The following is a 25,884-nucleotide window of genomic DNA, read 5'->3' as shown; positions in this document are numbered from 1 at the left end:
AGGTGCTTTCCTGTGCAGGCAGTTCAGTTCAGTTCCCTCCAGGCAGGCAGGTAACAGTGGCACCACTGGGGGGGTTGTGCTCCAGGGATGGAGGGGAACAACCAGCCCCAACAAAAGCCCAGTCACTGCTTGTTGCTGATCTTTGGTTTATGTAAATTCAAAAACAGCTCAGTAGACATGAAAGGATTTAATGTCAGGAATTTTTTGTGAGCTGATATTAGACACGTGTTGGATATAATAATAAGCAACACAAAGAAAACCACAGACCTGATCCTTTCCATTTCAGATTTCCTTTATGTTGGTGGAATGTGATCTGTCCTTTGTGGCTGGTGCTGATGTCTGTACCACAATCAAGAGGCTGATGCAAAACATCCTCCCTGTATTTAGTATCGAAGGCAGTAAGTGATCTGTGTCTGTAATTTTATATCACGAGGTAGTGGCTGGAGGCTTCCACAGCCTGGACTGCTTGTCAGCCTGGCCAGAGGCTTTGAGGCTGCACCTTCACTGTGGAGGGTTTTGGTGAGGAATATCATTCCCTCAAAATAAGTAAATATATAAATAAGTGAAGCTCTTCAACTTCATAGCCCAGAGCAAGATTAATTAATACGGAAAAACGCTTAATCTGTCTGCTCACCACAGAATTAATTAATAATAGAGAACATCTTCCCAGCATCTCCAGCTGAAAGGGTGATGAATGTCTGTGCATGTCTTACCTACATGTCTCTGTCTACCTGCAGCTCCTCTCTCCATGTTGCACTTCTGGTGCCTCCAAGCAGATCTGTAGGTTTTCCATGTTTTTCTTGATTTGGACTTTTATTTGTTTTAAGCTCCATATGGTCTCTAAATCAGTTGAGACGAGGATTAATAAAAGCAAACTCTGTCACTTCCCTTATGGCAGACAATCAGCTGTCCCCAGTTTTCAGATGGAGAAATGGAAAACTAGAGGAGTTGTGTGGTCTGGAACAGGAAATGACAGAACAGTTCTTTAAGCATTTGCACGGTCCAAGATAGTCTTGAGTGTTCTTTTCCTACCAACTGGCTCATTTTCAAGCATCTTAAATTGGACTTTGCCCTTTACTGGGAATATTTGGGAATTCAACTCAACTAAATGAGTCTGATTTTGTCATCCTACTTCCATCTGTTAAGGCTGCTCACTGGCATAGTTTTAGGATGGAATTTTACCATCCATCAGCTTTTATCTTCTTTTTAAGATGATATTTAAAAAAAAATACATATATATATATATGTTGAAGACTTTAATGCTAGAAGTGTTTTGGTTTCTATTTAAATATTCCGAACATCTCTGTTAAAGGCAGATACAAACTGTACTAAATGTTCTTTATTACTCATAAATGCAGTGTCCCTGTGAAACCCATCATACATCAGAGGCAGCAGTGATTCTTCAGCTTTGCCCAGTGACAAGTCACCACATAGCTGTTCTCTGCTAAAAATGTCACTGTCGACTTTATTTGCCAAAACATGTTTCCTTCTTTCAAGCTGCCAGTTGTTGTTCCAAAATAAATGGAATCTAAAAATCTCATTATTTTTATTGTTTAAAGCCAGCGTTGGGTGCAGCTCCGGGGGTCAGGAGGTAACAATACTAATTTACCCTGGTGCTGCTGCACTTTGAATATTTAATCTCTCGTGACTTTGACATGATGACTGGCTGTGTTTCTTTAATATTGTTGTGAAGATTTTGCTGGAGGGCCCTGCAACTCTTAATAATGTGCATCAAGACAGAGACAAGTAGGTAATGAATATTGCATGAGCTTCTTCTCCTGCAGGAGGATCAGCCTGGACAGGAGTACCTGCAGAAGTCCCCAGGCCTGCACCTCGTGGCACAGTTGGGACTGTGCTGATGATGGCCAAAGTTTAGTGTGCCCTACGGAATTCAGTGCCATTCCAGCAGCAAAATATTTTTAACCATCCTCAGCCAGTGATAATGTTCAGCTTTTTCTTAGGCTTCCACCTGGACTGGACAGGGAGCAACATCCTTCCAGCTTTTTGTTGCCAGTGAAGAGCTGCTGTGCTCAACATCTGCCTGAGAGAGCTCACTTCTTTTTGCCTGACCTTTCACTGAACAGACTTCTCCCTGTATTAAAAAATATGCTGGAACATAAAACTTGATCTGGACAGTGTTTTCTAAAATCATATCTGATTAAGTACCAATAGGAGATCTGACTGTAAATTGTGCTGCCATAAGGCTGGGTGATACAGAGTAAAGGATGGAAATGGGACAAACGGATTGCAAGGAGGAACTCGGGGTGATAGGCCACAGATGTCACTGGCAGAGTTAAAAGCTGATTTGTTCCTGGGATTAGGAGCATCATTCATGAACCCTCTTTTTAAAACAGTACTGTCAAAAAGCAGTCTCTGCTTTAAAGGCTCTACGGAGAATCTGAGAAGCAGCAGAGGAGGGAACACACAGAACCAGAAGAACAACATTCATCAGTATGAAAAGTAGAAGTCTCAGCTTGCAAACAGCCCAGCCATTGTTTAGGTTTTTGTAAGTTTTCTGGCAACGGGAACAAGTAAAGATGGATTTCCCAGAGTATAATGAGGTAATTTCTATATCTGTAATAGCTGGATATTAAATTATATTTATATATCTCTCTCACATTTATTTTCTTTACTAGGACTCTCATAAACACAGAAGCTGTCCTTGAAAGCTTCCCAGATTTATTTCCAGTGTGAGTCTCTATCTTATCACAGCAACTCTGAAACTCCTCGCAGTAAGTTATGATGATGATCAGAAACATCAGTCTGCAGCTCAGGATCCCAGAGCAGTGGCTGTCAGGCAGGTTCCAGCCACTTTCCCTCCCTCAGGTGCAGTTGGACTGAGCCTCTCTGCCTGTCGTGGGAGACAAGGTCCTCAGGGGTTGTTTTCAGTTGTTGCATGGGTAAATCTAAGTCATCCTTGCTGATGGTGAATGGTGATGATCCCCTCTTAGCAAACAAGCACCTATTCTGAAATTACACCAGGAGATAATAATAGGACATGGATAAAGGACTGTGCAGTTGGATTTGAAAAAGGTAGGAGCTCAACTTATTAAAATTGGTGAGAGCTGTAATGTTTATAAATTAGGGCTTGTAAAATGTAAGCATGTGGGTTGAATATTTTAGTCTTGGCACTTATTCATATTCTGTTTTTACAGTGACAGGTTTATTGGGGTTTTTAATGCGTGTTTGGATAATTGTTGAGTTTTATCTGTACGCTATTTACTGCTAGGTGGTCATCAGCACAATTTCACAGGCATGAAAGCAGCAGATCTGCCAGTAATCGTGCTATTATAAATCTTCTCTGCAGGGTCAACCTGTGGCTTTAATACAACAGGAAGAGTATATCAGGAGTGCATGTTTGTGTCACAGCCACAAGTGCCAGGACACAGTGTGGTCTGGGCATTTGAAGAACTTGCATGAATTCCCACGTGCAAGTGGGAATTGCTGCGCTGTTAGAAGGAAGCATCACAAAATTCCACTTATGAAACTTCTGTTTAATCTTAATAAGTGACTAATACTGCCAAAATTAAAAGGATATATATGTATAGTATACATATATTATTTCTGAAATATGTGTTCTGCTGGCACCGTGGTGAGAAGGGGCTGCTCAAACTCCAAACTGCACGAGAGTTCAAGGGGCTGCAGTTCCTCCTTGCAGCAGGATGAGGGCCTCAGCTCTGTGTGCCTGGGGATTCACCAGACAGCTGAGACTTGGCTGGCTGCTTTTGTTGCTGTTTCCTTCTAAGCGAGTAGAAAAAACAGAAAATAAAGTAGGAAAATATTAGGCTCTGTTAAGACTCTAAGCAGTGTGCTAGCAAATGCGGTTGGGATTTCATTAGGAAAATGAAATGGGGGTAGGTGATGTCAGTGTGTGTGAATAACTACAGCTGGAATCTGCAATTGCAGATCATCACTGGCATAATATTTTGTCTGCCGTGTCTCTTTTTCTTTCTTTCAAGCTAGTGTTCAAATACTTTAAACATCAAAGCCTTCCCTTCTACGCATTATTCATTCTTGCAAATGTCTCATATCATGCAGGAGAATGATCAGAGAGGTATGTCTCTTTAGATATGGTAAATCAGTCTTGTGTCCTTTTGGAAAAGTGGTTGGGAACGGTTTTGTGGTTATTAATTTGAATTCAACATTTTTTTCCCATCCTAAGCTTTTTTAAATTCAAAAAACTTTCAAGAAACTTTTCAATCACTTTCTTCTTGCCTTTCCTCAGAAGTAAAATCTTACTTATTTTGTTTCATCAGCCGATTCCTTCATCTCCTCCTAGGGACATTAAAATGAAATTCAACAGAAAACAGCTCACAGAAAATTGAAACTCAAATTGATTATGTGGTTATGTAGCCACCATACCTGGGGCTGTACAGCAGAAGGCATGGAGCCTCCAAGGGCTCTGTGTAGGGATGGCATTTTGTAGGTCTGACATGTTCTTCTTTAATCAGTTCTTCTGACCACTTTTTGGGAAAACTTGAACTTGGAACTGTCCAGGTGATGGTGACGGGTATCCTGGTCATATTCAGTTGCCACACAATTTACAGTTTTCACTAGCTGGCTAAAAAGAACGCAGGTAGTCCCTCTGTACTGGTTGAGGTTGGTAGCTCCAGATGAACTTCAGATTGACTTGGAGTCCCTTGCCTTGAGTAGTTGCATGATGGGCTCTGCAGATCAGAGCTGTGAGATGATGGACACTTTCAGAGAGTTCTTTCCAAAGTATTTTAGTTCTGTGTTGCTTTAAGTGAAATGTACTGTCTCTGACCTCAGTAGCTAAAGCAGAGCAGGATTTTAAATGCAGAAGCAGCTGAAGTTTTCCTCTCTGACAACATCTTTGTGCCAAGGTGGGGCCCTCTGCAGTAACCAAAAGTCAACACAAGCAAACATAACTACTGTAGGATCAACATTGTTCAAGACCAAGCACAGCTTCAAGGAGAGCCAGAGACAAGAGCGAGGTTTGTTTTTCCATGCTGCAGTTATCAGCACAGCCTCAGCTATGTGACAGCCCAGCAGCAGTCCAGATTTGCCCCAGGGCAGTGAACCATCTTTGCTCCATTAGGGGAGATGCCTGTGACAGATGGCTGTTTCAGAGAGCTGACTGGGTTTTGAGTGTCTTTGCCTCTGGCTGCTCAGCATCACCTTCATCTTCAGCCAGCTGTCCTCCATCCAGGTGTTCATTTGGGCTGAGCACAGTTGGTAGCAGAGACATGTAAATAGTGTGATCACCTCCAGACTGTCATTTGACTGCACAGTGTCTTGGTGTGTCGTTACAGCATCTTCCTCGTCCACCCTGGACAATGTGAGTGGAAACAGGAGACCCGTGGAGATGAGTGGGAGTGAAAATCAGTGAGAGAAGGTAATAGTGAGAGAGACACACTGGATTTGTGGTTTGGAATGGGATCCTGACATTGCCTCTGGCTTGTTCCACTGATTGGGAAGCAAGCCACCAGTGCCTTCCCATGGTCCCCATTTGTAGGCTGGAGCTGATTCATCTGGTTTCAGCTAAAGTATTGACACCAAAGTCCAGCTGTTGCATATACTGATTTCGATCTCGCTTTCTTTTGGCAATCCACACCTTCCTGTGCGAAGAAAAATTGGAACATGACCCTTTTGGGCAGGAAACAATGACTTCAGCTCAGTGCTGCTGGTGTGAAAATATTTCAAATGGGGTTGTTTTGTTTTGTTCCGAGGAAAAAAGAAAAGACATTTTTTGATCCTGACATTTTCCCTGAAATCACTACTGCTGTCCTTCAGCCAGCTCTCGTTTATCTTTTGTAACTTGCTTTGAGATCTCTGGAGGAGCAGTGATCTAATAGCTAATATTTGAGTGGTGTTAGGTGAGGTTTCAGCTGTGTAAGCATATTCTCATGTTCTTCTGTACACATCATAGACTATTTCAAGCTGACCACTTAAAAACATTTACTTAGGTCAAACGGTTGTTTCCTTTTGCTAAGCCAATCATGGGTGAAATCATGTTTCTGAGAGAGGCCATTTAAAACTGCAGTGGTGCAAAAAAAAGTCCTCCTCAAAACTTGGTAAACTCTCTGAGAGAGCTGAAGGTGTTTTACAACTCTTGGGACAAAGTATAAGCTCCTGTCAGAATCCAAACTGAATTCTTGTGGCCAGCTCGTGAACTTGGAGTTTCTAATGGAAACAGGGATGTAACAGATTCTTAACCATATCAAGACCAGCAGGTGTTGCTATAATATATTAAATGCTGTGGAGGCACCTAATAAGCTGCACTTGAGCATTAATTCAATATGTTTTCTTAAACCAACTTGTTATTGGCTAGGAAAACGTAAGGTTGGGAGAGACTTGCAATAAGAATACTACTGAAATAAGTAGTATTCTTATAAATACTTCTTATAAAGCACTGGAAAAATGCAGGTTCTGAGCTGCTTCTGCTGAGCTGACTTCTAGATAGTTTTACTACAACTTGAGTGAAAGATTTGACCCAATGCATTTGGGCATTATTTGTGTTTAAAAATCCAGTACTGTAGGAAATAACTAAATCTTGTACCTATTTGCAAGACATGACGCTGCAGAAAACCCGTGGCATCTTTTTTTCCAGGGATAAGATTAGATGATGGTGAAACTGCAGTCTAGGCTTGTTCTGGACTGCTGGATCTCTCCAACACAGGTTTCATTGGTCATGCCCAAAAGACAAGGGGAGATTTTCTCTGAGACAGAAACACATCTTCTCAAAGAATCTGCCCTCGGGGACCTTGCAGAAGGTGAACAGCAGGAGGGTCAGAAGTAGGACCAGCAGTGGGAGATTTTATACCTCAGGAAACCCTGAGTTGGCCTTGCCAAGTTCGAGTGAATTCACAGAGGTTGTAACTTTTGCTGAATTTTGAGTTGGCAGCTCCTGAAATCAAGAAGGAAGGATGGAAGGGGAAAAATTCCCAGAACCAGGATGTGAGATGGGTATGTTTCTTTGTATAAAAGGAGGATCATTGGGAACATGAATGGAGAAGATGTTGAAAGGGGTTATTTAATGTCCATTGGCATCATGCTTAGACAGTTAATGGTTTTAAACTAAGAGATGATCAATTTAAACTAGATATAAAGAAGAAAATTTTTACAGTGAGGGTGGTAAAATACTGTCTCAGCTTGCCCAGAGAGGTGGTAGATGCCCCATCCCTGGAAACACTAGAGGTCAGCTGGGGAAGGACTCTGAGCAACCTGATCTAGTTGCAGGGTGGTTGGACTGGTGAATGGGCCTTTAAAGGTCCCTTCCCACCCCAAACTATTCTGTGATTCTGTATTTCTGTGTATGCTTGGCAGGACCCCTCTTGCACGTGGACGTGGCCCCAGCCCATGCCACCTCCAGGCAGGATCCCAAGCCGGTGCTGTGCTTTGGCTGCCGGGCAGTCCATGGAGCTGAGCGAGCCACCGGCTCTCCCTCGCGCTGTTTTCCGCTCCTTCCCAGCGCTGAGACGGGCGTGGTGGCATCATCCCCCTCACCTGCGGGGCTGCAGCAGGGACAAGGACACCCTGCCCGCGCTCAGGAGCTGCCCCTGGCGGCGCTCGGGCAGCACAAGGTGAAACGTTTTGGGCATCGCAGCGAAGGTGTGTCCCTTGCCGTGTTCCCTGGGTGGAGGAGGGGGGTGGGGGGAGAGGAGCATCCCCCGCTCCGCCGTGCAGGGCCGTGCCGGGGCGCGGGGCGGGAGCCGCGGGCGAGGCGAGGCGAGGCGGGGCGGCGGCTCCTCCGCTCCGTGTGCCTGCTGGTGGATGAGATCCCCGAGCACGTCACTGCGCACGGCGCTCGGCGTTCGGGGCGGCAGCGAGCGCGGCCGGCTGGGCGGGCTCGGCCCCCGCCGCTCCCCTCTCTCTCCATGCCGCCCTGCCCGCGGCGCGGCCCCCGCGGGGCGACGGCGGGCACCGGGCGGGGAGCGGCGCGGCGGTGCTGAAGGACAGCTCCGCTCATCTCATCTCATCTCATCTCCTCTCGCCTTCGCTCCGCTCCCCCCCCCACCCGGCTCCGCTCCGAGCCCCGGGCGCGCCCCCCTTCCCCCTCCCCGCTAAGCCGGGTGGCCTCGGGGGCCGCCGGGCGCCGCGCCTGGATGCGCCCCCGGCCACCGCGCCGGCGGCTCCCATGGCGGTGGCACGGAAAATCAAAACTTTGTTGACGGTGAACATCTTGGTCTTCGTGGGCATCATCCTCTTCTCCGTCTACTGCAGGATCCAGGACCGCTCCCAGGAGCTGGTGCAGATCGTCCGGAGCGCGGACCGCCGGGCCAGGAGCCGCGGCGCCAAGGTTGGCAGCCTGGCCGACAGGGAGTCCATCCTGCAGCGCCTGGACCACCTGGAGGAGGTGGTCTACAACCAGCTCAATGGTACGGGGGTTGGGCTGGGAGGGGGGCGCGGCGCCGGCCCCGCAGTGCCCGGGTGCCCCGGGAGGGTGCCCCGGGCTGGGGGGAGCGCCCGCAGTGTCCCCCACCATGGGGAGGGGACCCGGCACTGACCGCGCCGCTGGAGCGCTGAAATACCGGGGAAAGAGGTGCCTGCAGGGTTCTGCTGGAGGGGCTCGGTGAGCCTCCCACCACCACCCTGCCTCTCCCCCAGCTCTCGGTCCGGAGTCAGGACTGCCTCGATAGATGCAAAGTTAAGGGAGCTCGCAGAGTTCGCGAGTTTTGGGTCTGGGAGAAGTCCCCACTAGGAACCTCCCAGGTTTTACAGTTTGCTTGGGCATATTAAGTCTGCATAGGAAGTTGTTTGAAGAGCAAATATGCTGTTAGGCTATAGCTGAAAATCATATACTTGGTTGCAGAACTACTTTAAAACATTCTGCTGAGTTCTCACGCTGTGTGCTTTTCATGGTCTGTTTAAACATAGCACCCCTATGTTTCCTTAATGATTTTGCTATTTGCATTTGTTATTGTAACTGATGAGGAGGAGAAGCATCCACCAGTTCTTTTTATGACATACCATTCGAATTCACCAACATTGAAAAATATTGGTAGGTAAGCAAAGAACCCTTCCATGGTAGCTAGAATGAGCTAAGCCATCAAAGTTGTGATAGGACAGCTAACATGTCATATAGAAGCTAATTCTTTGAAATGAATACATTTGTATTTGGATAGTTTTGTAAAGTTCTAAGTGTGAGACATCACGGAAATAAGTATGTGATTAAATACATGAGTTTTTTGGACAAGAAGAAGCTGTGAAGTTTTTCCTAAAATGATGAAATAAATGTAATATTTAGTGTCTAGCACCAAATAAAAATTTCAGTGTAAATATGTTTAAGTATAGCAAATGTGCTTCTAGGCTGCTTGTGGAAATCCTACTCATAACATTGATTTAACAAAGGCTGCTGTCGTCTCAAAATGCAGACAAATAGGAGGGTTAGGATAAAGTATGTTCCCTATTACTACTTTCTGAATGAATGTATAAATCTAAGTAAGTTAGGCTGTTATGGTAATTTGCAGTTTGTGCCAGCAAGTGTTAGAGAACAGGCATCCCCTTACGCTCTCATCTGTATAGACAGGGAAGAGAAGGGGAACGTGGAGTGTGGGTGTTAGTCACAAAAACACACACTCAGGAATTACAGGGAAGTGTCAACAGCTGTGTTTCCTGACCGTGTTTTGGAGCAGTTTTGAAGAATGTAGGATTTAAGAGGAAAATCCTTCTCACATATTCCAGAAAGCCACGAGGTTCTCGATCTAATTCATTGTAGCTCAGCTGAGCGGGGCTTTTTTGCCTCAAATTGATTTGTTCTTGGTGTTGTTCGTGGGTGAGACTTTGGGTAGGATTTCCCTGTGTGGGGTTCATCCCAGCACAGCATCCCCTGGAGCATCAGCAGGAGTCCTTTAACGTACCAAGCAGGCACCACTGCATGTGATGGCTGGGGCTTCACAGCAAATGGGAAGCTCTCTGTAAAGTGTGCCCCTATTTTGGCAACTTTTTCTTTCTTCTGCTTTAATTTGGTTTGTTGGATATGGAAGTTCATAGTGAAATCACTTGAACTGATGTTATGTTGCTTCTTCAGGTCATAATAAACACTGCAGGCAGTTTTTTCTTCCTGGAAGTTCTTGCATACGAAAATACAGAAAGTTTTTGAAGCTGAGTTGTTCAGATTTCCTATTCATTTCCCTTCCCTTCCTCTCTGACATAGTTGTTGGGGTTTTTTATTATGACACAGTGGTACATGAACATAGATAAGCTACTTCATAATCATACCAAAAAGTCCTAAGAAATTAGGAAGTGCTGCACTGAAGTCATCAAGAGTTGCTTCATTTTTCTCTTCAGATGAGTCCTAAACCGGTCAGACCTTACCTGGTCTCCACCTTACCGGTGAATAGAAAGCCACTCTGTGAGAGACCCAACCCTGCAGCTGCAGCTGCACAGGATTTTGTTTGTCACACAGATTTGTTTGCACACAGTCAGAGAAATGTTGTTTAGAAGTTTACCTTCTGCAGGGAAAATAATCACGAGCAGTCACGTTACAAATGTATAAAAAGGCAACCCAAACCAATCACTTGAGAACTCATTAACTTCTCAGCCTGAATAAAACCCGTGAGTGCAGTGCCTGTGGAGGAGCATGTAGAACGCAGAGGATCCCACATGAAAGTCAGGAGAAAGCTGGTCCTTGCAATTATGCTTTGGCAGAACAAGAGTTTTTCGAAGAGGATGAGTGAGAATTGCCATGATTCCCTGCAGAGTTGTGCAGACGTACACCCAAACAATGGTTTTCCTTTGGCTCGTGCTCCGGTTTTTTTTTTATCAACTCGGAAAAATAGTATTTCTGAAAAGCTTTCCTTTTTGCTCAGCTGCTGCTGGCTTTGGTGGAAGTAAATGAATGGAGCATGAAAAGGGAAAGGAAAGCAATGAAACGTGGCTGTGGAATTTCCCCGGTGAGACTCGATATTACCTCTTGACGTTTGACCTTGGGTACAACATTTATTTTGAAAAACCGAGTTGTTATAGATCTAGTTCATCTATATATGTATTATTTTTCATTTTTACTATGGTATTTCTATTGATGAATATGTTTTATTGTCATTGAGCACAGAACTAATGCCAGCTAGACTTAGTAGCAATTCATGAAATGGCACAATGATAACACCTTGGAATTTTTTTCCTTTCCCTTTTTTTTTTTTTTTAGTAAAGGGGAAAAATTGAAAATGATTTCATGGACTGCATTTTTCCCCTAATCCCTTTTGCAACTAAGTCTGTTGCTAATGATTTGCCATAGAGGGTAAAGAATTTCTGATGCCCCAAGTAGAGCATAACCTTTCATGCCAAAAGCAATTGAGGGGTCAGGCTACAATTTCACTCTAATTGCCTTTTTTCCTTTTCAGTGTCTCTTTCCAGTAATACACAACAATCAATACAACATGTAATTAGATTTCATCCAATCTGCAAAGATTAAGAGTGTTTTCATCTCCTCTTTGTGTGTGTTCATATCACGTCTTCACACCCATGTATTCTACGTTAGACCCCTTTGACCTGTTCTGTTCCAGACACGGAGGGATAAATTGGGAGTATTCCCTTGAGTTTGACAGATTATCATTCGTTACACATCATAATTTGATTTTGCTGTCTTTGGGGAGCTTAAATACAACAGCAATTTCCAGTGTGATAAATGGGTTTTATGTTACATATGCATTTCATGGAGGAGGCTGGAGGAGGAAAGTGGACAATTCACATAATTGCAGCACAGAGGCTTAAACTGATGGAAATAGCAGGGCCTGGGTGCAGAGGACTGATTCCTGCTGACTGGGACTTCTGATTTTCAGAGTGTACTGGGAGCAAAGTGATTGCATTTAAAATTCAGCCTGGCAATCTGCATACCTAAAAGGTACAGGAGTATTTTTAACAGGACAGTTTGTTCCTCGTGGGCTTGTGACTGGTTGAAAATGGTTCCGTATTTCCATATGGAAAGTAAGTGAGGGGCCCTAGTGAGGGGCTTCTTCGTGTGGTCCCATTTTGAGGAGTTTTTTAAAGGAATGCAAGGTGGGATTGAAAAAAAAAACAACATTTTTTTTGGGTTAGGCTGCTGTTTATGGGTTACCACACAGTACATAACAAGTATTTTCTCTTGTGCTGGGTCAGATTGTCAAGCTTAGGTAGGTCACCATTGCTACAGACCTGACCTTCTGTGTTGCAAAGTGATGGTCCAGCCCAGAAGACTGATTTCCCTGTCATGTTGGCTTCAGTTGTGTTAGTCTTGATTTATGTAGCTGAGGAAATTCATAATCAGTGCTTTCAGGAAGGTCAAGGTTTTATTCCCCAAAATAACGGAAGGAAAACATCATAAGCCAATATTTGGATAGCCCCTGTATCAATGTAAGGTAATCTTCAAAATAGTATTACTCTATTTAGGCACTTAAGGAAGAAAAGGTCAAAAAAGTTTAGTTAAAAAAGAGGGCAGATCTCTTTTGTAATACAGGCCAAATGGTGTTCAACTCTGCAGAATATTGGCAAACACAAAAAAATATGTCTCCATTCCAGCAGCACATCAGTGATTTTAAAGTCTCCCTGTACTCTGTGTTTCATATAGCAGTAACTATTGGTTTTATGTAATGTTGCTGCTTTTTGCCTTTGTAGCTGGGAAGAAAGCTTTTTTTGACAGGGGGAAAAAAAAAATCATGTGGTAATTTTATCATTGACTCATTTGTACAGAGCTTGAATCATTTGTACTGTATAGGATCAAAAACAATGTTTGCAGAGGCAGAAAGGAAATCTTTGACTGATGTTGTTTTTGCTGCCTTTTCGGCAGTATTCCAGTTCAGCATCTTTCCATTTCTTTCTGAGTGTGGCTGGGATTGGAAAAGTAAAGATGGGTCTGTGATCTTTGTGGAGAAGAGCTGCAGTGTGGGTCTTGCACACCTACAGCCTCTGTACAGGTTTAGAGGATTAGAATGCTCCTGATATTGGGAGGTGGGGTTGTTTTCTGAGCTTAGGGGGTTTTAGGGCCTGTGTATTTGATGTTTCAGTAAATAAAGGCAGGTAGCAGTTAAACCAAGAGCATCATTTAAGAATGCAGTTCCAGCCACTGAGTGCGTGGCGGTTCTCCAAGGAAATAATAAGATTTATGAAAGGAAGGAAAATAAATGAGTCATGTTTAACAAATCTTCCTTTTATTAATGCCCCTCTCTAACTTTACTAATGGGCACTCAGTTTCTCTCTCTGGGTATACTTGGCATACTTTTTTATTATTGTTGTTATTTGAGGGGTTTCACTTGGTAGTCATTACCATCACTTAGTTTAAACTAACACACTGAAGGGGAGGGAAAAAAAAAAAAAGGAAGAAAATGAAAAGAGCCTGTGATGTCTTGGATAACAGGAAGGAAGAAAGCCAATGACAGCAGAGCAGCTTCCAACCTTGTTGTAGTCCTATTGATCAGAAGTGTCCTCTGAAATCAGAGACCTCCAGTCTCTGAGGAGGAAAGCCAGATAGAGATCCTCCCACTGACCCAAAGTCATCTTCTGCTGAGAGCACGGAGCTAAAGCAGCCAAATGTTAATTGGATGTGTCTGCTTTTCCTAAAACCCATTGCTGTGGTGCCATATCTGAAAGCCTCGTAGGTGGAGGCAAAACCCATTTTGAGGACATCAGGGCAGATGCAAACAGATTAAAAGTCGTCCTTCTGCCCTATAGTTTTTCTCTGTTCAGGTGTTCAGGAGTGTCTAGGTTTCCCAGGCAGTTTTGGAGACAAGCTGCACCACGAATGGCACTTGCTGATTACTCGGCAAGTCCTGTAAGGCATTAAAAGAGTGTAGAAATCACCTGCTAGCAAGGCCATCTCCTGAGCCAAGATCTGCTGCTAGACTTAGGGAACAGGAGGCAGCAATCACGGAGCAGAGTGATGCAACTTGATCTAAGGCCCTCTCACTTAGCTTGGGTTACTTGGAGTTTGAACACATGGTAGTGCTGCTGGGCATGAAGGTGTCAGTCTTGGTTCTGTAGGATCTTCTCAAAAACCGAAGGATGAGCCTGGGACCATGACTTGGTTTGTGTCCTTGCTGAGGGCAGCCCTCAGTGAAACAATGCAGTAGAAAAAGGATGGTTTTGAGACTCTCTACCAAATGGCCAAAGGCTTAATGTTCTTTTGGCTTGTTTTTTTTAAGTATGTCCTTGATTACTGGCTTTGAAGGAGAGTCTGAGGGCAGCAGCAAGGTAGAGAGCTGAGGAGACAATAGAGTGATTCTGCTTTGTCATCATGTGCAGTGTGGACACTCAGTTCTCTTGGGGGCTGAAGAGCTGTTGAAGTAAATGAGCAAAACATCTTTTAGAAGAGGTGAGAATATAGATTTCTGAATGTCTTAAGCCGTGCACCACCTCCCATGGAGCCATTCTCCAGAAGCACTTTCACTTGCCACCACGGGCTGATTTATACTTTTAATACATGAGCTGTAATTTGCATGTCATCCTGGGAGAATGGGCAATGATTAAGAAAACTAAACCCAGGGAAAGGTTTTTAAAAGAGCTTCTCCAAGCGCTGCTACCTAAAAATGGTTCTGCCAGGCAGAGATATTTGATGCCAAAATACTCCAGGGGAGTGTTACCTATTTCACGGCACCGTTTGGAATCACATTTAAATAACCCAGACTGGGTGGATGAAGGTGCAGCAGTTGTGTTTAGTCGGGGATCTGAGCCAGATATAAAGCTGACAGTGCTTCCTAAGCAAACTGCAGCTCCTGCCAACCCTGCTCTGCTGTCAGCAGCACCTTGTGAGGAGTGACAGACACTGCTGGTTGGAGGGGGTAACTTGCTCAAGGAGGTTTTTATGACTGCAGCAATGATTCAGATTCTCCTCAGCTCACCCATGCACTTAGTCCTGCTGAAATCAGTTGCCTAAATTGATCTTGGCTATTGATCCAGAGCCATCAGCACGAGTCAGTGGTTACCAGTGTAGTAACTCCAAGAGTAAATTCGTCCAAATGAAAGTATTTTTGCCTCAGAATGAGCAGTATATTGGCTAGTTATGATGATGTATATTCCGTATAAAGGATGGGGTCTTGCTGTGTCCCTGTACTGCTTCAGTCTGGTTGGGAGCAGGATCCTTCTAGCTTGAAGGTTTTGGAATGATTCCCCTTCCTGGTATAGGCATGGTGAACTCTGTGTTTCTGCCTCGGACTCCTGGTCTGGGGTTGCTTCTGTGTCTGCACTGTTTGGCTCCAGTTGGCATTTTTCAAAGAGAAGCTCAGACCAGGGGGTCAGATCAGCACTTGATCGTGGCTGTCCTGCCAGAAGTACTGCAGGAGCATTTGCAAAGCAAAAAGGGGCTTTGTTTGCACAGGAGCTCGTTTTCCTTGGAAGGCATCCACCAAGACAGCTGGAAAACCCTCTCCTGCAATACTGGAGAAGTTTTGCTTCTTATTTTGTCTCTGGCATTTTTGGTGGGGTGATAGGGTTAATTGGTTGTTTTTCATTTGGATTTTTTACGCTGGTTTTTGTGTTTTATTTGGCAATGGGGCCTTACTGCCCTTTTAGAAATTGAGTTTATTTTTTTTCTACAGCTCCCATATGCCTCTAGGATGTGAAGCTTTTGTAAATAAAAATGTATTTTTTTTTGTTATATTAACTCATTTTCAAGCAAGCCTCGTGCCGTAGAAAAGATTGGTGGTATTCTTTCCTGTGCATGCTGAACTGAAGGCAGTGATAAGACTAAAAATATCCCCAATTGAAATAGCATTGTGTAACCCAAAGGTGAGTTTTCCTCGGGATTAAAATTTGCGGTTGCTTTACGGATTCCTCGTGAGGCAGGTTTCTGGTCGTCCAGCCATGTGTAAAATGAGGCTACTGATAGCTGCAAAATCCTGTGCCTGCAGAGCTCGGTGCCACTGGTGACTGGCACCAGCTTTGTTGGTAGTTCTGTCATGTAGTTTCTGTGGAGAATCCCCAGAATCCAGGTCTGTGGATTTAGGCTACTGGCTTTCCAAAGCCATCACAGGCACATGGGCAACCAAAGGCCCCACTGGAGCCTGCTTTGCGTTTTTCTTCCTGGTGACCAGTCTTTTCTCCCATTTTTTTTGAATGGTCTTTTGCATCTGCTGGAAGTGTCAACTTTCTCAGCAGCTGAAGAATGTCTTTTGTTTATTCACTGCTGGCATTGCAAGGAGCAGTGAAAAGCTTTGCAGGTATTTATTAGAAATTTCCCCTCTTTCTTCAGTTTAATATTTGCAGGCTGATTCGGTGCCTCCTTCCTGGGATGCTCCTTTAGGCACAGACATGAACGTGTCAGCACCTGCACTGAGCGCTTTGCTCTCAGCTATTCCAGCTTCGAATACACAAACCCAATAATCTTTGATTTTAGACCTGTGCCAGCCTGGTCCTCCTCCTGAAATAGATCCATCTGGCTCGATGCATTTTCATTCAACAGCAAATTAATTCCGGAAGGGAAGTGGCTTTTATAATGCTTGTATCCAGTGGGGTTATATGTAAAACCTTCTGTTTTCTGAAAGAGTCAGCTTGGTATGGTTCCCATATTCACAGCGATGTTCCCATTCCAGGCCCACATAACTCAAAGCCAGGCTGCAGAGAGCCCTCTTAGATGAGGTCATGGAATTAGGAATTTCTTCTGTGATTCATTCTGAACCTGATCTGCCTAATAACTGGCTTCTTTGTCTCCCTCCTCCTGTCACACGTCAAAAAGTTCACAAAGTGAGAATTTGGAGAGGAGTGAACAAAAGACGGGCGCAAACGGAGGAGAAACGTTTCTGAGAGAACAAAGACGTGGCCTTGACTTTGAAGCTGGGCTGGAGCAGCCCAGAATGCCAAGGGAACATGAGCTGAGGGATGCAGCCCTCGGAGAGGGCGCTGATGGTTGCCCAAGGATTTTTGCATATCTCACAGGACGACTTGTTTAGGCCCCTCTCAGCCTTTAATCAAACTGTCGAGGTGCTGGAGCACAAACACTGCTGTCCTAGAGACACAGCGGAGCCTGTGGAAGAATGAGAGGAAGAATGTGTCAGATTTCTCCTGTTACACTTCCTAATGGTCACTGAACTGGAACCAGGGATCATCCATGAGTGCCAGCAGGGCTGCTCTGGCCCTAAGGAGAGCTGGGATTCCCCCTGGCAGCACGATGTTCTGCAGGTTATTCTGGTCAGGCCCATACCAGGGTCTGACAATCCATCTGAACACAGGGTGGTGAGACCTTTTCTGGAGCAGAGTTTCAAGAGGTGAAAGCTGTCTCCTGCATCCCCTACTTGTATGGTACTGTGGTGCCAAAGTCAGAATCTGGCCCAAAGGACAGGACAGCTCATGCAGGGTCAGCACCAGTAAGACATGGCCAGGCAATGCTCTGTGTTAGGGTAGGATGGGACACAATGTGGTGTTGTAAAACAAAATGATATTTCTGGATGGAAATTTAGTTTACAAACAGAAATCAGTGTATGACCTTTGGGTTTTGTCCCTGAACTGGGAGAAGATGCCTCTAATCTGTTTGATGGGTGCTATTGCATGCCCGTGGCTTCTCTGTGCTAGATACAAGTGTCTCAGCATATGGTTGTGAAACTAAAGGTTGATTATTTTCAGAAGGATTTTGACAGATACTGAACTGACAAATTCTCTGTTAAAAAAAAAAAAAAAAAAGAAAGAAATAAGAAAGGTTTTGTTTGCTCCTCTGCTCATGAGGCTTGTGTGGGTTTGGGATCATACCTTGCTTTATATTCCTTCCAAGGGTAGGGAGGGAAAAGCACACCTGCTACAAACAATCTGAAGGATTGATTTTGTGATAAATGCCAGGGGAAACAGGCAAAGTTGCGTGGTGTGTGTGTCCTGCTGTCATGGTGTCTCAGCTCTGAGTCTCTGTCTCCCTTTCCAAGAGAAGAATTCATTTAATAAGTTGGGCATTTCCATGGGAATTTTCTTTGACATGGTATCTTCTGAACGGGACCACACACATTCCTCATTATTTCATAACTAATCTCATCACCCAAGTGTGCTGTTTTACCACTTCCCCTGGTTCTCATGGCCCCTGACACCTGGCCAGAAGCAGTGTGGTAAGCTCACAGAAACTGGAACTGGGGACAGAAGCAGCAGCTTCAGTGACAGGTTCAAGAAAATATTCCAAGGTGCTGAAATACAAGACCTGGCCTTCATTTCCAGGTGGGTCTGTCCTGTGCCCTTCAGCTGTTCTGAGAGCTCATCTCTCTGCTCCTTTGATCCCCTCCCCTTATCTGTTCCCTCACTTTAATTGAGGAGGTTGGAGCCTCAGCAGCATCTTAATTTGTGACACTGTTAATCAGGGATATATATATATATAACTGTCAGACATCCAACAGACCTAGGCATCCAGTAATTAACACATTTCATCCTAAAAATAAGCGTTTAGTTCCTTGAGCAGCTAAACCAAGAAAGCTGGCTTTCTTGTGGGTTGGGATCCCCGGGGGTGAATTCTTGGGTGGTCTCTGATAGCTCCAACAGGTCTCTTGTGTTTGATCTTTCACCAAACCTCTTCTCTCAGTAGGAACATTTTAATGGCACTTTCTTCCCAGGTGCCGACTTTTGTGACAGTTGCAGAAATGTAACTTTTGGAGACCTCTGACTGTCTGCCAAGCTTTGGCTGAAATTAGAAGCAGTCCTCAAAATCTAACGAGCAGAGGTGAGGGGAGAGCATGGAGAGGGAAGCAGACTGATAGACAAATGCAGGCAGCATGGTCCCATAAACTGCTTTTTTTTGTAGCAAGCCAGGCTGTAAATTGTATTGGTGACAAATGGGATTTTTACTCATTTAAACACAAACATGAAAATCCAGTTCTTCGCTTCCGAAGGAACCAGTCTCAGATCTGCACGTTGGATTCCTCTGCCTGCTCTGTTAATTGGCCATATGTTAACAGGAGCATTTTTTCCCTCTGCTTTCCTGCTTATTTCAGTTAATAACTATAGCAGCGTGACACTTCCCTGACACTACACCAGTGCTGTGGGAGAGCTTCCTTTCCTTTCAGGGGTCTAGGATGGCAGGCTGGGGGTGTTTGTCGAGCTTGTCTCGTTGCCTTTCAGGAGGGACTGAATGGTTAAATCCTGTGAGGAGCAGAGAAATGCTCTTTGCCAGGTGGTGGGGAGCACACCCTGCTGCTGAACGATACCTGCCATGGCCCAGGGGGCTCAGCACTACCTTCCTCCAGGACCATTTGGTGCTGAAAAGCTCCTCCTGCTCAGGAGAAACGTGGGTGTGACCTAAAGTTTAAAGCGTGGCCAGGTAAAGTGTCTGCTCCGTGTCCTTGAGGAGTGATGAGTCCAAGCTGTAAACTCACTACTCGAGTTTCTGAAATTCAGATTCTGATTCATAGCAGTCTCTTCACTGAAGGATGATCTTCTCCTGTAGAAAGGCACCTTCTATCACTGTCCTCATTCCTCTCTTTACTGTGTAATTTAACACCTCATAATGTAGTCGTAAGTACAAACCGGAGACACATCAGGGGACAGGAACATTCATTCTTTCATGGAATTTCAGCAGAGAGGAAAGGAAAGCTTGAAGAAAAATTGGGTCTCTGAAAACTTGATTTTTTTTTTTTTTTTTTTTTACATTGCCCTGGTGGAAACCAGATAAGCAGCACCACTGCAGTCAGAGGCATTAGGAAAGTAAATTGAAGAAGGCTGATCCACAATTTCATTGTCTTTATATATGGTCCAAGTTCTACCTAGGTGTGGTAATTGAAACATGCTCTGTTGTTGTCAGATGCATCCTGCCTTTGTCAAAGCAAGCCCACTTGTCCTGCAGTGACTTTGTCAGGGCCTAAACTAGCCCCAGGTCACAGTCAATTCCTACAAATACCCACACGCAACGAAGCCAATCTTGTTAATAATGAATCAGTTATTATAGCAGGACTGGCTTTTAGAGTGCCTGTAACAGCGGATCGGAGCTTTCCCCGCTGCTGGAAGTCTGAGTCAATTTATCTTTATATCAACAATAAACCAGAAAGGGCAGAAATCAAAGTAAGCAATGTTTTTATTACCGCTTTTAAATAAAACATTGTGCCAATATTTTTTCGCTAACGTTACATCTTCATTTTCTCCAAATTTATTGGCAATTGCTATTTATCCTCATTCCTCCTTTCTTTTGCAAAGCTATCTCATCCTTTGATTTACTTCCCCCAGAGAATATGGTACCTAATTCTTTTTATTTGTCCCTGATAAATCCCTGATTAATTGTATGTTATAAGCTATCCATGCAACATCGTGTCTTTCATTTCTAAACAGGCTTTCTTTTGTGAATATAAAGAGCTAAGGCTTTCCTTTCTAGAGCCAAAACCAAATCCAGCCTCAGCATTTCCTTGAACAATAGCAAGGCACTTCAAAACCAAGTAAGATTCTCAGCATTGTGGACTGCTTCTGTTCCTCCTTCTCTGTGAGCAGGAGAGCCTCAGACCTTTAGCTGGGCACATCCTCTAAAAGATAGATCTGCTATAAAGGTGGCTGTCAGTTTATCTCATCAGTTAGGAGGACTCTGCATAGCTGTTTTCTTCACCCATTGTGGCTTCAAATCTGCCCTGCTTTGTTGATTTGTAAGCATTTTGGTTTTAGTTGCTGGAGTCTGGGCTGTATTTTTGCTGATTAAAATGTGGCCTGTGTTTGGTTTCAAACTGACTTGTCCTGCTGGCAGGAAATTAAGTCATGCACACTTTAAGAGGTTGATGGAAGGAGACACTGCAGCCTGGCCCTGACAAGCAAGGCACAGCTGTGGTGCGTGTTGACATGAGATATGAAAAATAAAGTGGAAAGAGGAGGGAAAGCAGAGATGCAGGTTCTGTCTCAACCAAATTCCCAAGCCAAACTCCCTGAGAGGTGTCAAAGATGTGCCTGAAAAAGAAGAATACAAACACAGGTCAAGAAAAATACACGTATCTACAGATGTAAACCAGACAGTCTGTCAGGAAAATGAGTATGGTTTGAAACCAGCCATGGATAGTGCTGTGCAGTGATGTAAAAGAAAAGCATGTCACCTTTACAGAACCTTTAGGTCAAAATCACGCTGAGAGGAAAAGGGAGGAACCAAGGCTCCCTCTGGCTCCTGGGAAAACCAATATCCAAATGAACTGGTTTTTAAGAGATTGGAGGGAAGCATTTGAAATCTCACATCCTCAGGGGCAGCTGATCTCTTGTGCCACGTATTCCCAAGGAGAAATGCCTGATGATGAGATTGAGAGGCAGCAGAGAGAAAACTATCTCTGCTCTGACAAGAGCAGGGACTTTCTGCGATCACGTCACTCTCTGAGGGCCAGTAAGGACAGCGGACAGCGACTCTTGGAGCAGGGAAGGGAGAACAGTGCGTGTGCCAGCAGGTCTGTAGTTGTTAACACTGCCTCTTTATTGTGGTTGCACTGCCAGAGGGGAACTCAAGTGACTAATCCCACAGCAGTGGAAAATCGAGACCTGCTTTGCAGCGCGCTGTGATGTCGAGTTCCAGCAGCTCCCGGTCTGGGTTGGCTGCCGTCACCCTGGGCTGGGTAAAACGAGCTGAACGACCCCTCAACCACACAAATGGCAGAGTGTTCTGTGTGGCTTTGTTACTGGGGAAGCTCCCTGTGTGATTATGTTAGTTTAATTTGATAGCAGGCTGTTTAGGTAAATGAGCAGGGAGGCGTCTGAACGTCTGCAGATGATGCGGAGCGGGATTGCAGAGTGATGCTGCAGGAGATGGGCTCCTCTGGCCTTGTCCAAGCTCTCCAAACACCCTTGAGCAGGGAGGGAAGAGACTTGCTTAGCCTTGGACACAATCCCTCTTGAGACAGTGTCCCAGGGGTGCCTGATTGAAACCTGGGCTGAAAAGGCAGTAATTTGGCAGGCTGGGCAATGTCGGATCTGATAGAGCCTTTGATTACTTTAGACTTTATTATCAGCACAGTGGAGTCTAGAATTGTATGAACTTCCATAGGACCTGAAGTTAGATGCTTTTTTTTTTTGGATTCTTGATGTTTAAAAACAATGATTTTTCTTTGTGGAACCTAACCCTGTGGGATTGACTGATATGGTTGAGCTGTTCTGAGAACAGAGCAGACAGGGATTTCTAATCCAGAACTGCATCAGAAATCAAAGGGATGTTTTTAATAGTGAGAGGTGTGCAGTCAGCTCTCTGGGTGCAAGGAAAGGTCATTGCATCCAACAGCATCTCCAGGATTCCAGCTGTGGGCTCCATCCTGTCAGACCTTGGGTCAGAACCCCCTTCCCACAGTGACCGCTGCATTCCTTCCCTGCCTCTGATTCACACAAGCAAACTCTCTGCTTTTCAAAAGGTATTTTCCTCATTTATGAAATGAAAGCCCTTTAACTTGGCCTGGAACAGCTTGTTCCTGAATCTAATTAAACAGCCCCAGCGTTTTAGCTCTTGCACCTTGGATCTTTTCAAGGAGAAGTCCCTTTTCTCTTCCTCTAGAATGGCTCTGTTATTGTTTTAATGATCACTTTCCCCTGGGAGTTTTCACCTCTGTTTCCCTGAAAAAGTAAAAGAAAATCTAATATATTGATACAGATGATCCATTTCATGTGAGTCAGTGACACTCTGATCGTGACAGTAGCAGAGAAATCTTTGCTGCAGGAGGCCACTGAATCCAATATCAGTGGCTGGGCTTTTAAAGGACACTGGGTAGTTTTAAGCCCTATTTCTACCTGTCTGAGTTAAGATAATGAGGGTAATCTAATATTTTGCTTCAGGGCTTTAGTTACCTGCCTGTAGGGTTCAGAAGGGAACTCTGCTTCCAGGGGCAGTGCAGAGTTTAATTGGCCAAGTGCTTTATGATTTGTGTTCCGTTCCCTCTGAAGCCTCAGGTATTGGCTACTGCCAGGGGCCAAGTGCCAAACTGATGACACTCAGATTTTTGTCTGCTTTTAATATCAGTGGGCTTGTCGGGCAGATACACCAACATTTCAGCTCCTCCTCCTCAACTCCAGATTTATGCCATCACCAGAGGAGTTTTCTGGCTTTCCTCCAAAGCCCTGAAGAGAGAAATCCATTTTATGTGTCTTGCCAGCACAAACCACCAGTCATCTGGGGTTTAAAAACTTCTAGAAGGATCGTGGCATCTGTTATTTATTTAAAAATAACAAACCGGTCTTTCTCTGTGAATGATCTTTTTGATCATTAAAATGCAAATGAAACGAAAAATCAGAGTTACATATCATTTAAAGTTTTGCGTATGGGAAAAGGGCTTTTTATTTTGTTAGTCAAAATTTAAGTTTAAAAATATATCAGATAGCTCTCCCTTGCCCAAAGATCTCTGCACGTTAGGAAATTGATTTTTGTTTATCTCTGGCGAAATTCTGGCACCTCTCCTTTCATCTATAAACTTGGAATCAGTGTCCTACATCACAAATGAGCTTTTATCTTCATCTCCAATGGACTGTGTAGCTGCTGTTCCTTGGTCCTTCCAGTCGTCAATCTGTTTATCTCCTCCTGAATTATCTGTTGTAATTAGAATACATTTTCTCATCTCAAGGGGAAACCAGCTCCAAATGAGTGTTCTATAAAAGCAATTACTTTTGATATTAGATATCTGTACATAAAAACACACTATTTCTTCCAATTAAAAAGCACTAATGAATTTTGTGCCTAGAGAGGGGAGTAGCCTGCACAATGCTGTGTTTCTGTGAAGCCCAGGAACAAAAGATGAGGCCTGGAAGAGGGCAGGGAGTGTGTGCTGCACCACTGAATAGCAGATGCAGGAGAGAAGATGGTTCTGCAAGGACAGAATGTTCCTTTTTTTTCCCCTCAGCTGGTCTGTTGTCAGCACTGATGGACTGGATCCCTCTCCTCTACCTTGCCTGCAACCTCTGCCTCTCCCACTGATCCATACTGTCTTCATGTCTTCTTCTCTGATTATCTTTCCTGTCTTGATTTACAGAGAGTTTTTTGGGGTAGGAACTGTCCTTCTGACAGTTGGAAGAACTGACAGTTCTTCAAACTGTCCTTTGAAGAAGAAGAAACACATGGCAAAGCACACAAGGGGTTGAATATCAGTCCTCTTTCCAGGTAATTTGTCTACACAATCTACACAATTTCCAAGGCTTGTGGTCCTGTGGTCTCTCTGCCTGATCAGCTTGTGGGGGTGGAAAAGGAGCAGCCCTCCTGCAGGCAGAGCTGCCGAATCACTTCATCCCTTCACCATCATCCATCAGTCTCCTCACGGGATTGCTGCTCATCTGGGCATGGAGACTGGGAAGCTTTTTACTTGGGGTCTGGAGATGAGGACAAGGCACAAACCCACTCCACCTTCCAGTTTATAGAGCCAAAAAGTTGCACATCAAGTGCTTCAGCTTTACAAGTCGTTGCGGCGTTTTCCTTTCCAGACCATCAGCCCCAGGGGGCTGTTTGTCTTCTCCCTGGTACATCTGCAGAGATGGCTTGGGGTACCAGGGGACATAAACCTTTCAAACTGGACTGCAGCTATGAAAAATAAGGCTGCATTTTGGGTTTCAGGTAAATGGAAGTGCTGGAGTTGTTTAAGATTGGATGAGGTCTTGTTTGGTGCTCTCCTCCTTCTCGCAGGAAGTTGGAGCTTGTATCCCTGTGGGATGTGATTTGCTGAATGTTTCTGTGTGTCAAACCCCTCTTTAGTTATGGTCATTAACCCAAGTTTGTGCAGTATTTATGGGAATCAAGGATATACTATAGTGAAGGTGGTTGTATGGTTATTTTCAATCACTTATTTTTGGTTTGAGTTGTCGAAAGGTTAATTTTGTCCCAGAACCTCGACTCAACCTGATTTACAGCTCCCTGGAATTGTGTTGCAAATAAGAAAAAGAAAAAAAAAGGATAGTAAAATAATCACAGGTGTAATCTGATCTGGCTTTTGCCATAGTTTCTCACATAAATCTCTTTAGTACTTTTCCCATTGTGACAGGGTTTATGATGAGAAAGAGAAGATCTCGTCTCTTCCTAGAAAATTATGCATCCTGTGGAGTAATTAATCTGGTTAAGGAACTAAGGCCCGTTCATTCTGCTCTTCATTCTCCCAAAAATTTCTGTCTTACACAGAAATCACCGCAGTGTGAGCAATAAATTTGAGATGAATGGCAGACTCTAATTATTTGTGACCTTGTCGTCATCTGCAGCATTGAACTGGCTGTGGCCAATCCCAGCGCTTGGGCTGTGGATATTTTTAGTCTAAAAATTTTAAAGAAAAGATAGCTTTAAAACCAGCATCTCACTGGGCATCCAACCTGTTTTTGTGAAGGTGCTGCTGAACTGGCACTCCTTTTCTGTTTTTTCACTGCTGACCAGTGCAGGAATGGTGGATTTTGAGGTTAGCAAGTCACCATCTGCACTGTGCTAGTGATGGGAGCAATGGCTCCCTCCCAGAACAAGATCAATTAGCAGCATGAAGAGCTAGAATATCAGATTTAGGAAAAAGGTAGATGAAATAATAGTCATTATGCATGGTTTGGCAGGCTGTCTAACTGATTCCCTCCTAAGAAAAGTAGCAAAGTGCCTGATGCTTCCTGTGGGATGGAAGTTTCATTCTCCCATTACTTGTGCCTTAAAGACACAAGTATTTTGTTCCATAAACTGCAAGAGCACAGGGCGTAAAGAAAGAAGTTTTCAACTCCTGGAATTAAATTGCTGTTTAAAGGCAAGTGAGCATGCCACGTCTTGTAGACCCTTTCATCAAAGCAGGTCAGTTAACTTTAATGAAGTCATCTTCAGTTTGCTTTGATGTAACATCAGAACCCAGCCTAGATGATTCCAAATGATCAGCAACTGAATTTCCACATTGAGGTCTTTCAAGGACATAGGCTTTGTGAAGTGTCTGGTTTTCTGGTGGATTTTTTTTTATTATTTTTTAGAAGTACCTAAATTGAGATTTTTTTTGGAGGGAACTGCTGACTTTTCTCCTAAACTGAGCCCCCTTTAAGATTCCATATGTTGGGCATGTAAAGCAGAGTCTTGCAGCATCACTGCTTGCTGTTAGTGCCTGTTCAGCCTGAGACTGTATC

The 25,884-nt window shown here is 44.3% G+C and overlaps 1 protein-coding gene across 1 annotated transcript in view; it reads left to right on the top strand.

Annotated features, from left to right (window-relative positions):
* Window positions 1-8,036: 8,036 nt before the first annotated feature.
* LOC114061822 (polypeptide N-acetylgalactosaminyltransferase 9) overlaps window positions 8,037-25,884 on the top strand; it is a gene marked incomplete at its 3' end in the record, with an annotated part of 70,797 nt that continues 52,949 nt past the window's right edge. Inside the window, exon 1 of the mRNA XM_027892657.1 lies at window positions 8,037-8,339. Coding sequence (XP_027748458.1) covers window positions 8,099-8,339 — 241 coding nt within the window. The remainder of the gene's footprint in view (window positions 8,340-25,884) is intronic.

The sequence above is a fragment of the Empidonax traillii genome, unplaced genomic scaffold (genome assembly GCF_003031625.1).
Source record: "Empidonax traillii isolate 1590-97213 ecotype Southwest subspecies unplaced genomic scaffold, ASM303162v1 scaffold361:size2146424, whole genome shotgun sequence".
NCBI classification, from domain to species: Eukaryota; Metazoa; Chordata; class Aves; order Passeriformes; family Tyrannidae; genus Empidonax; species Empidonax traillii.
Note: the sequence above shows the minus strand (reverse complement) of the source record. Positions and strands in the feature narration are given on the sequence as shown.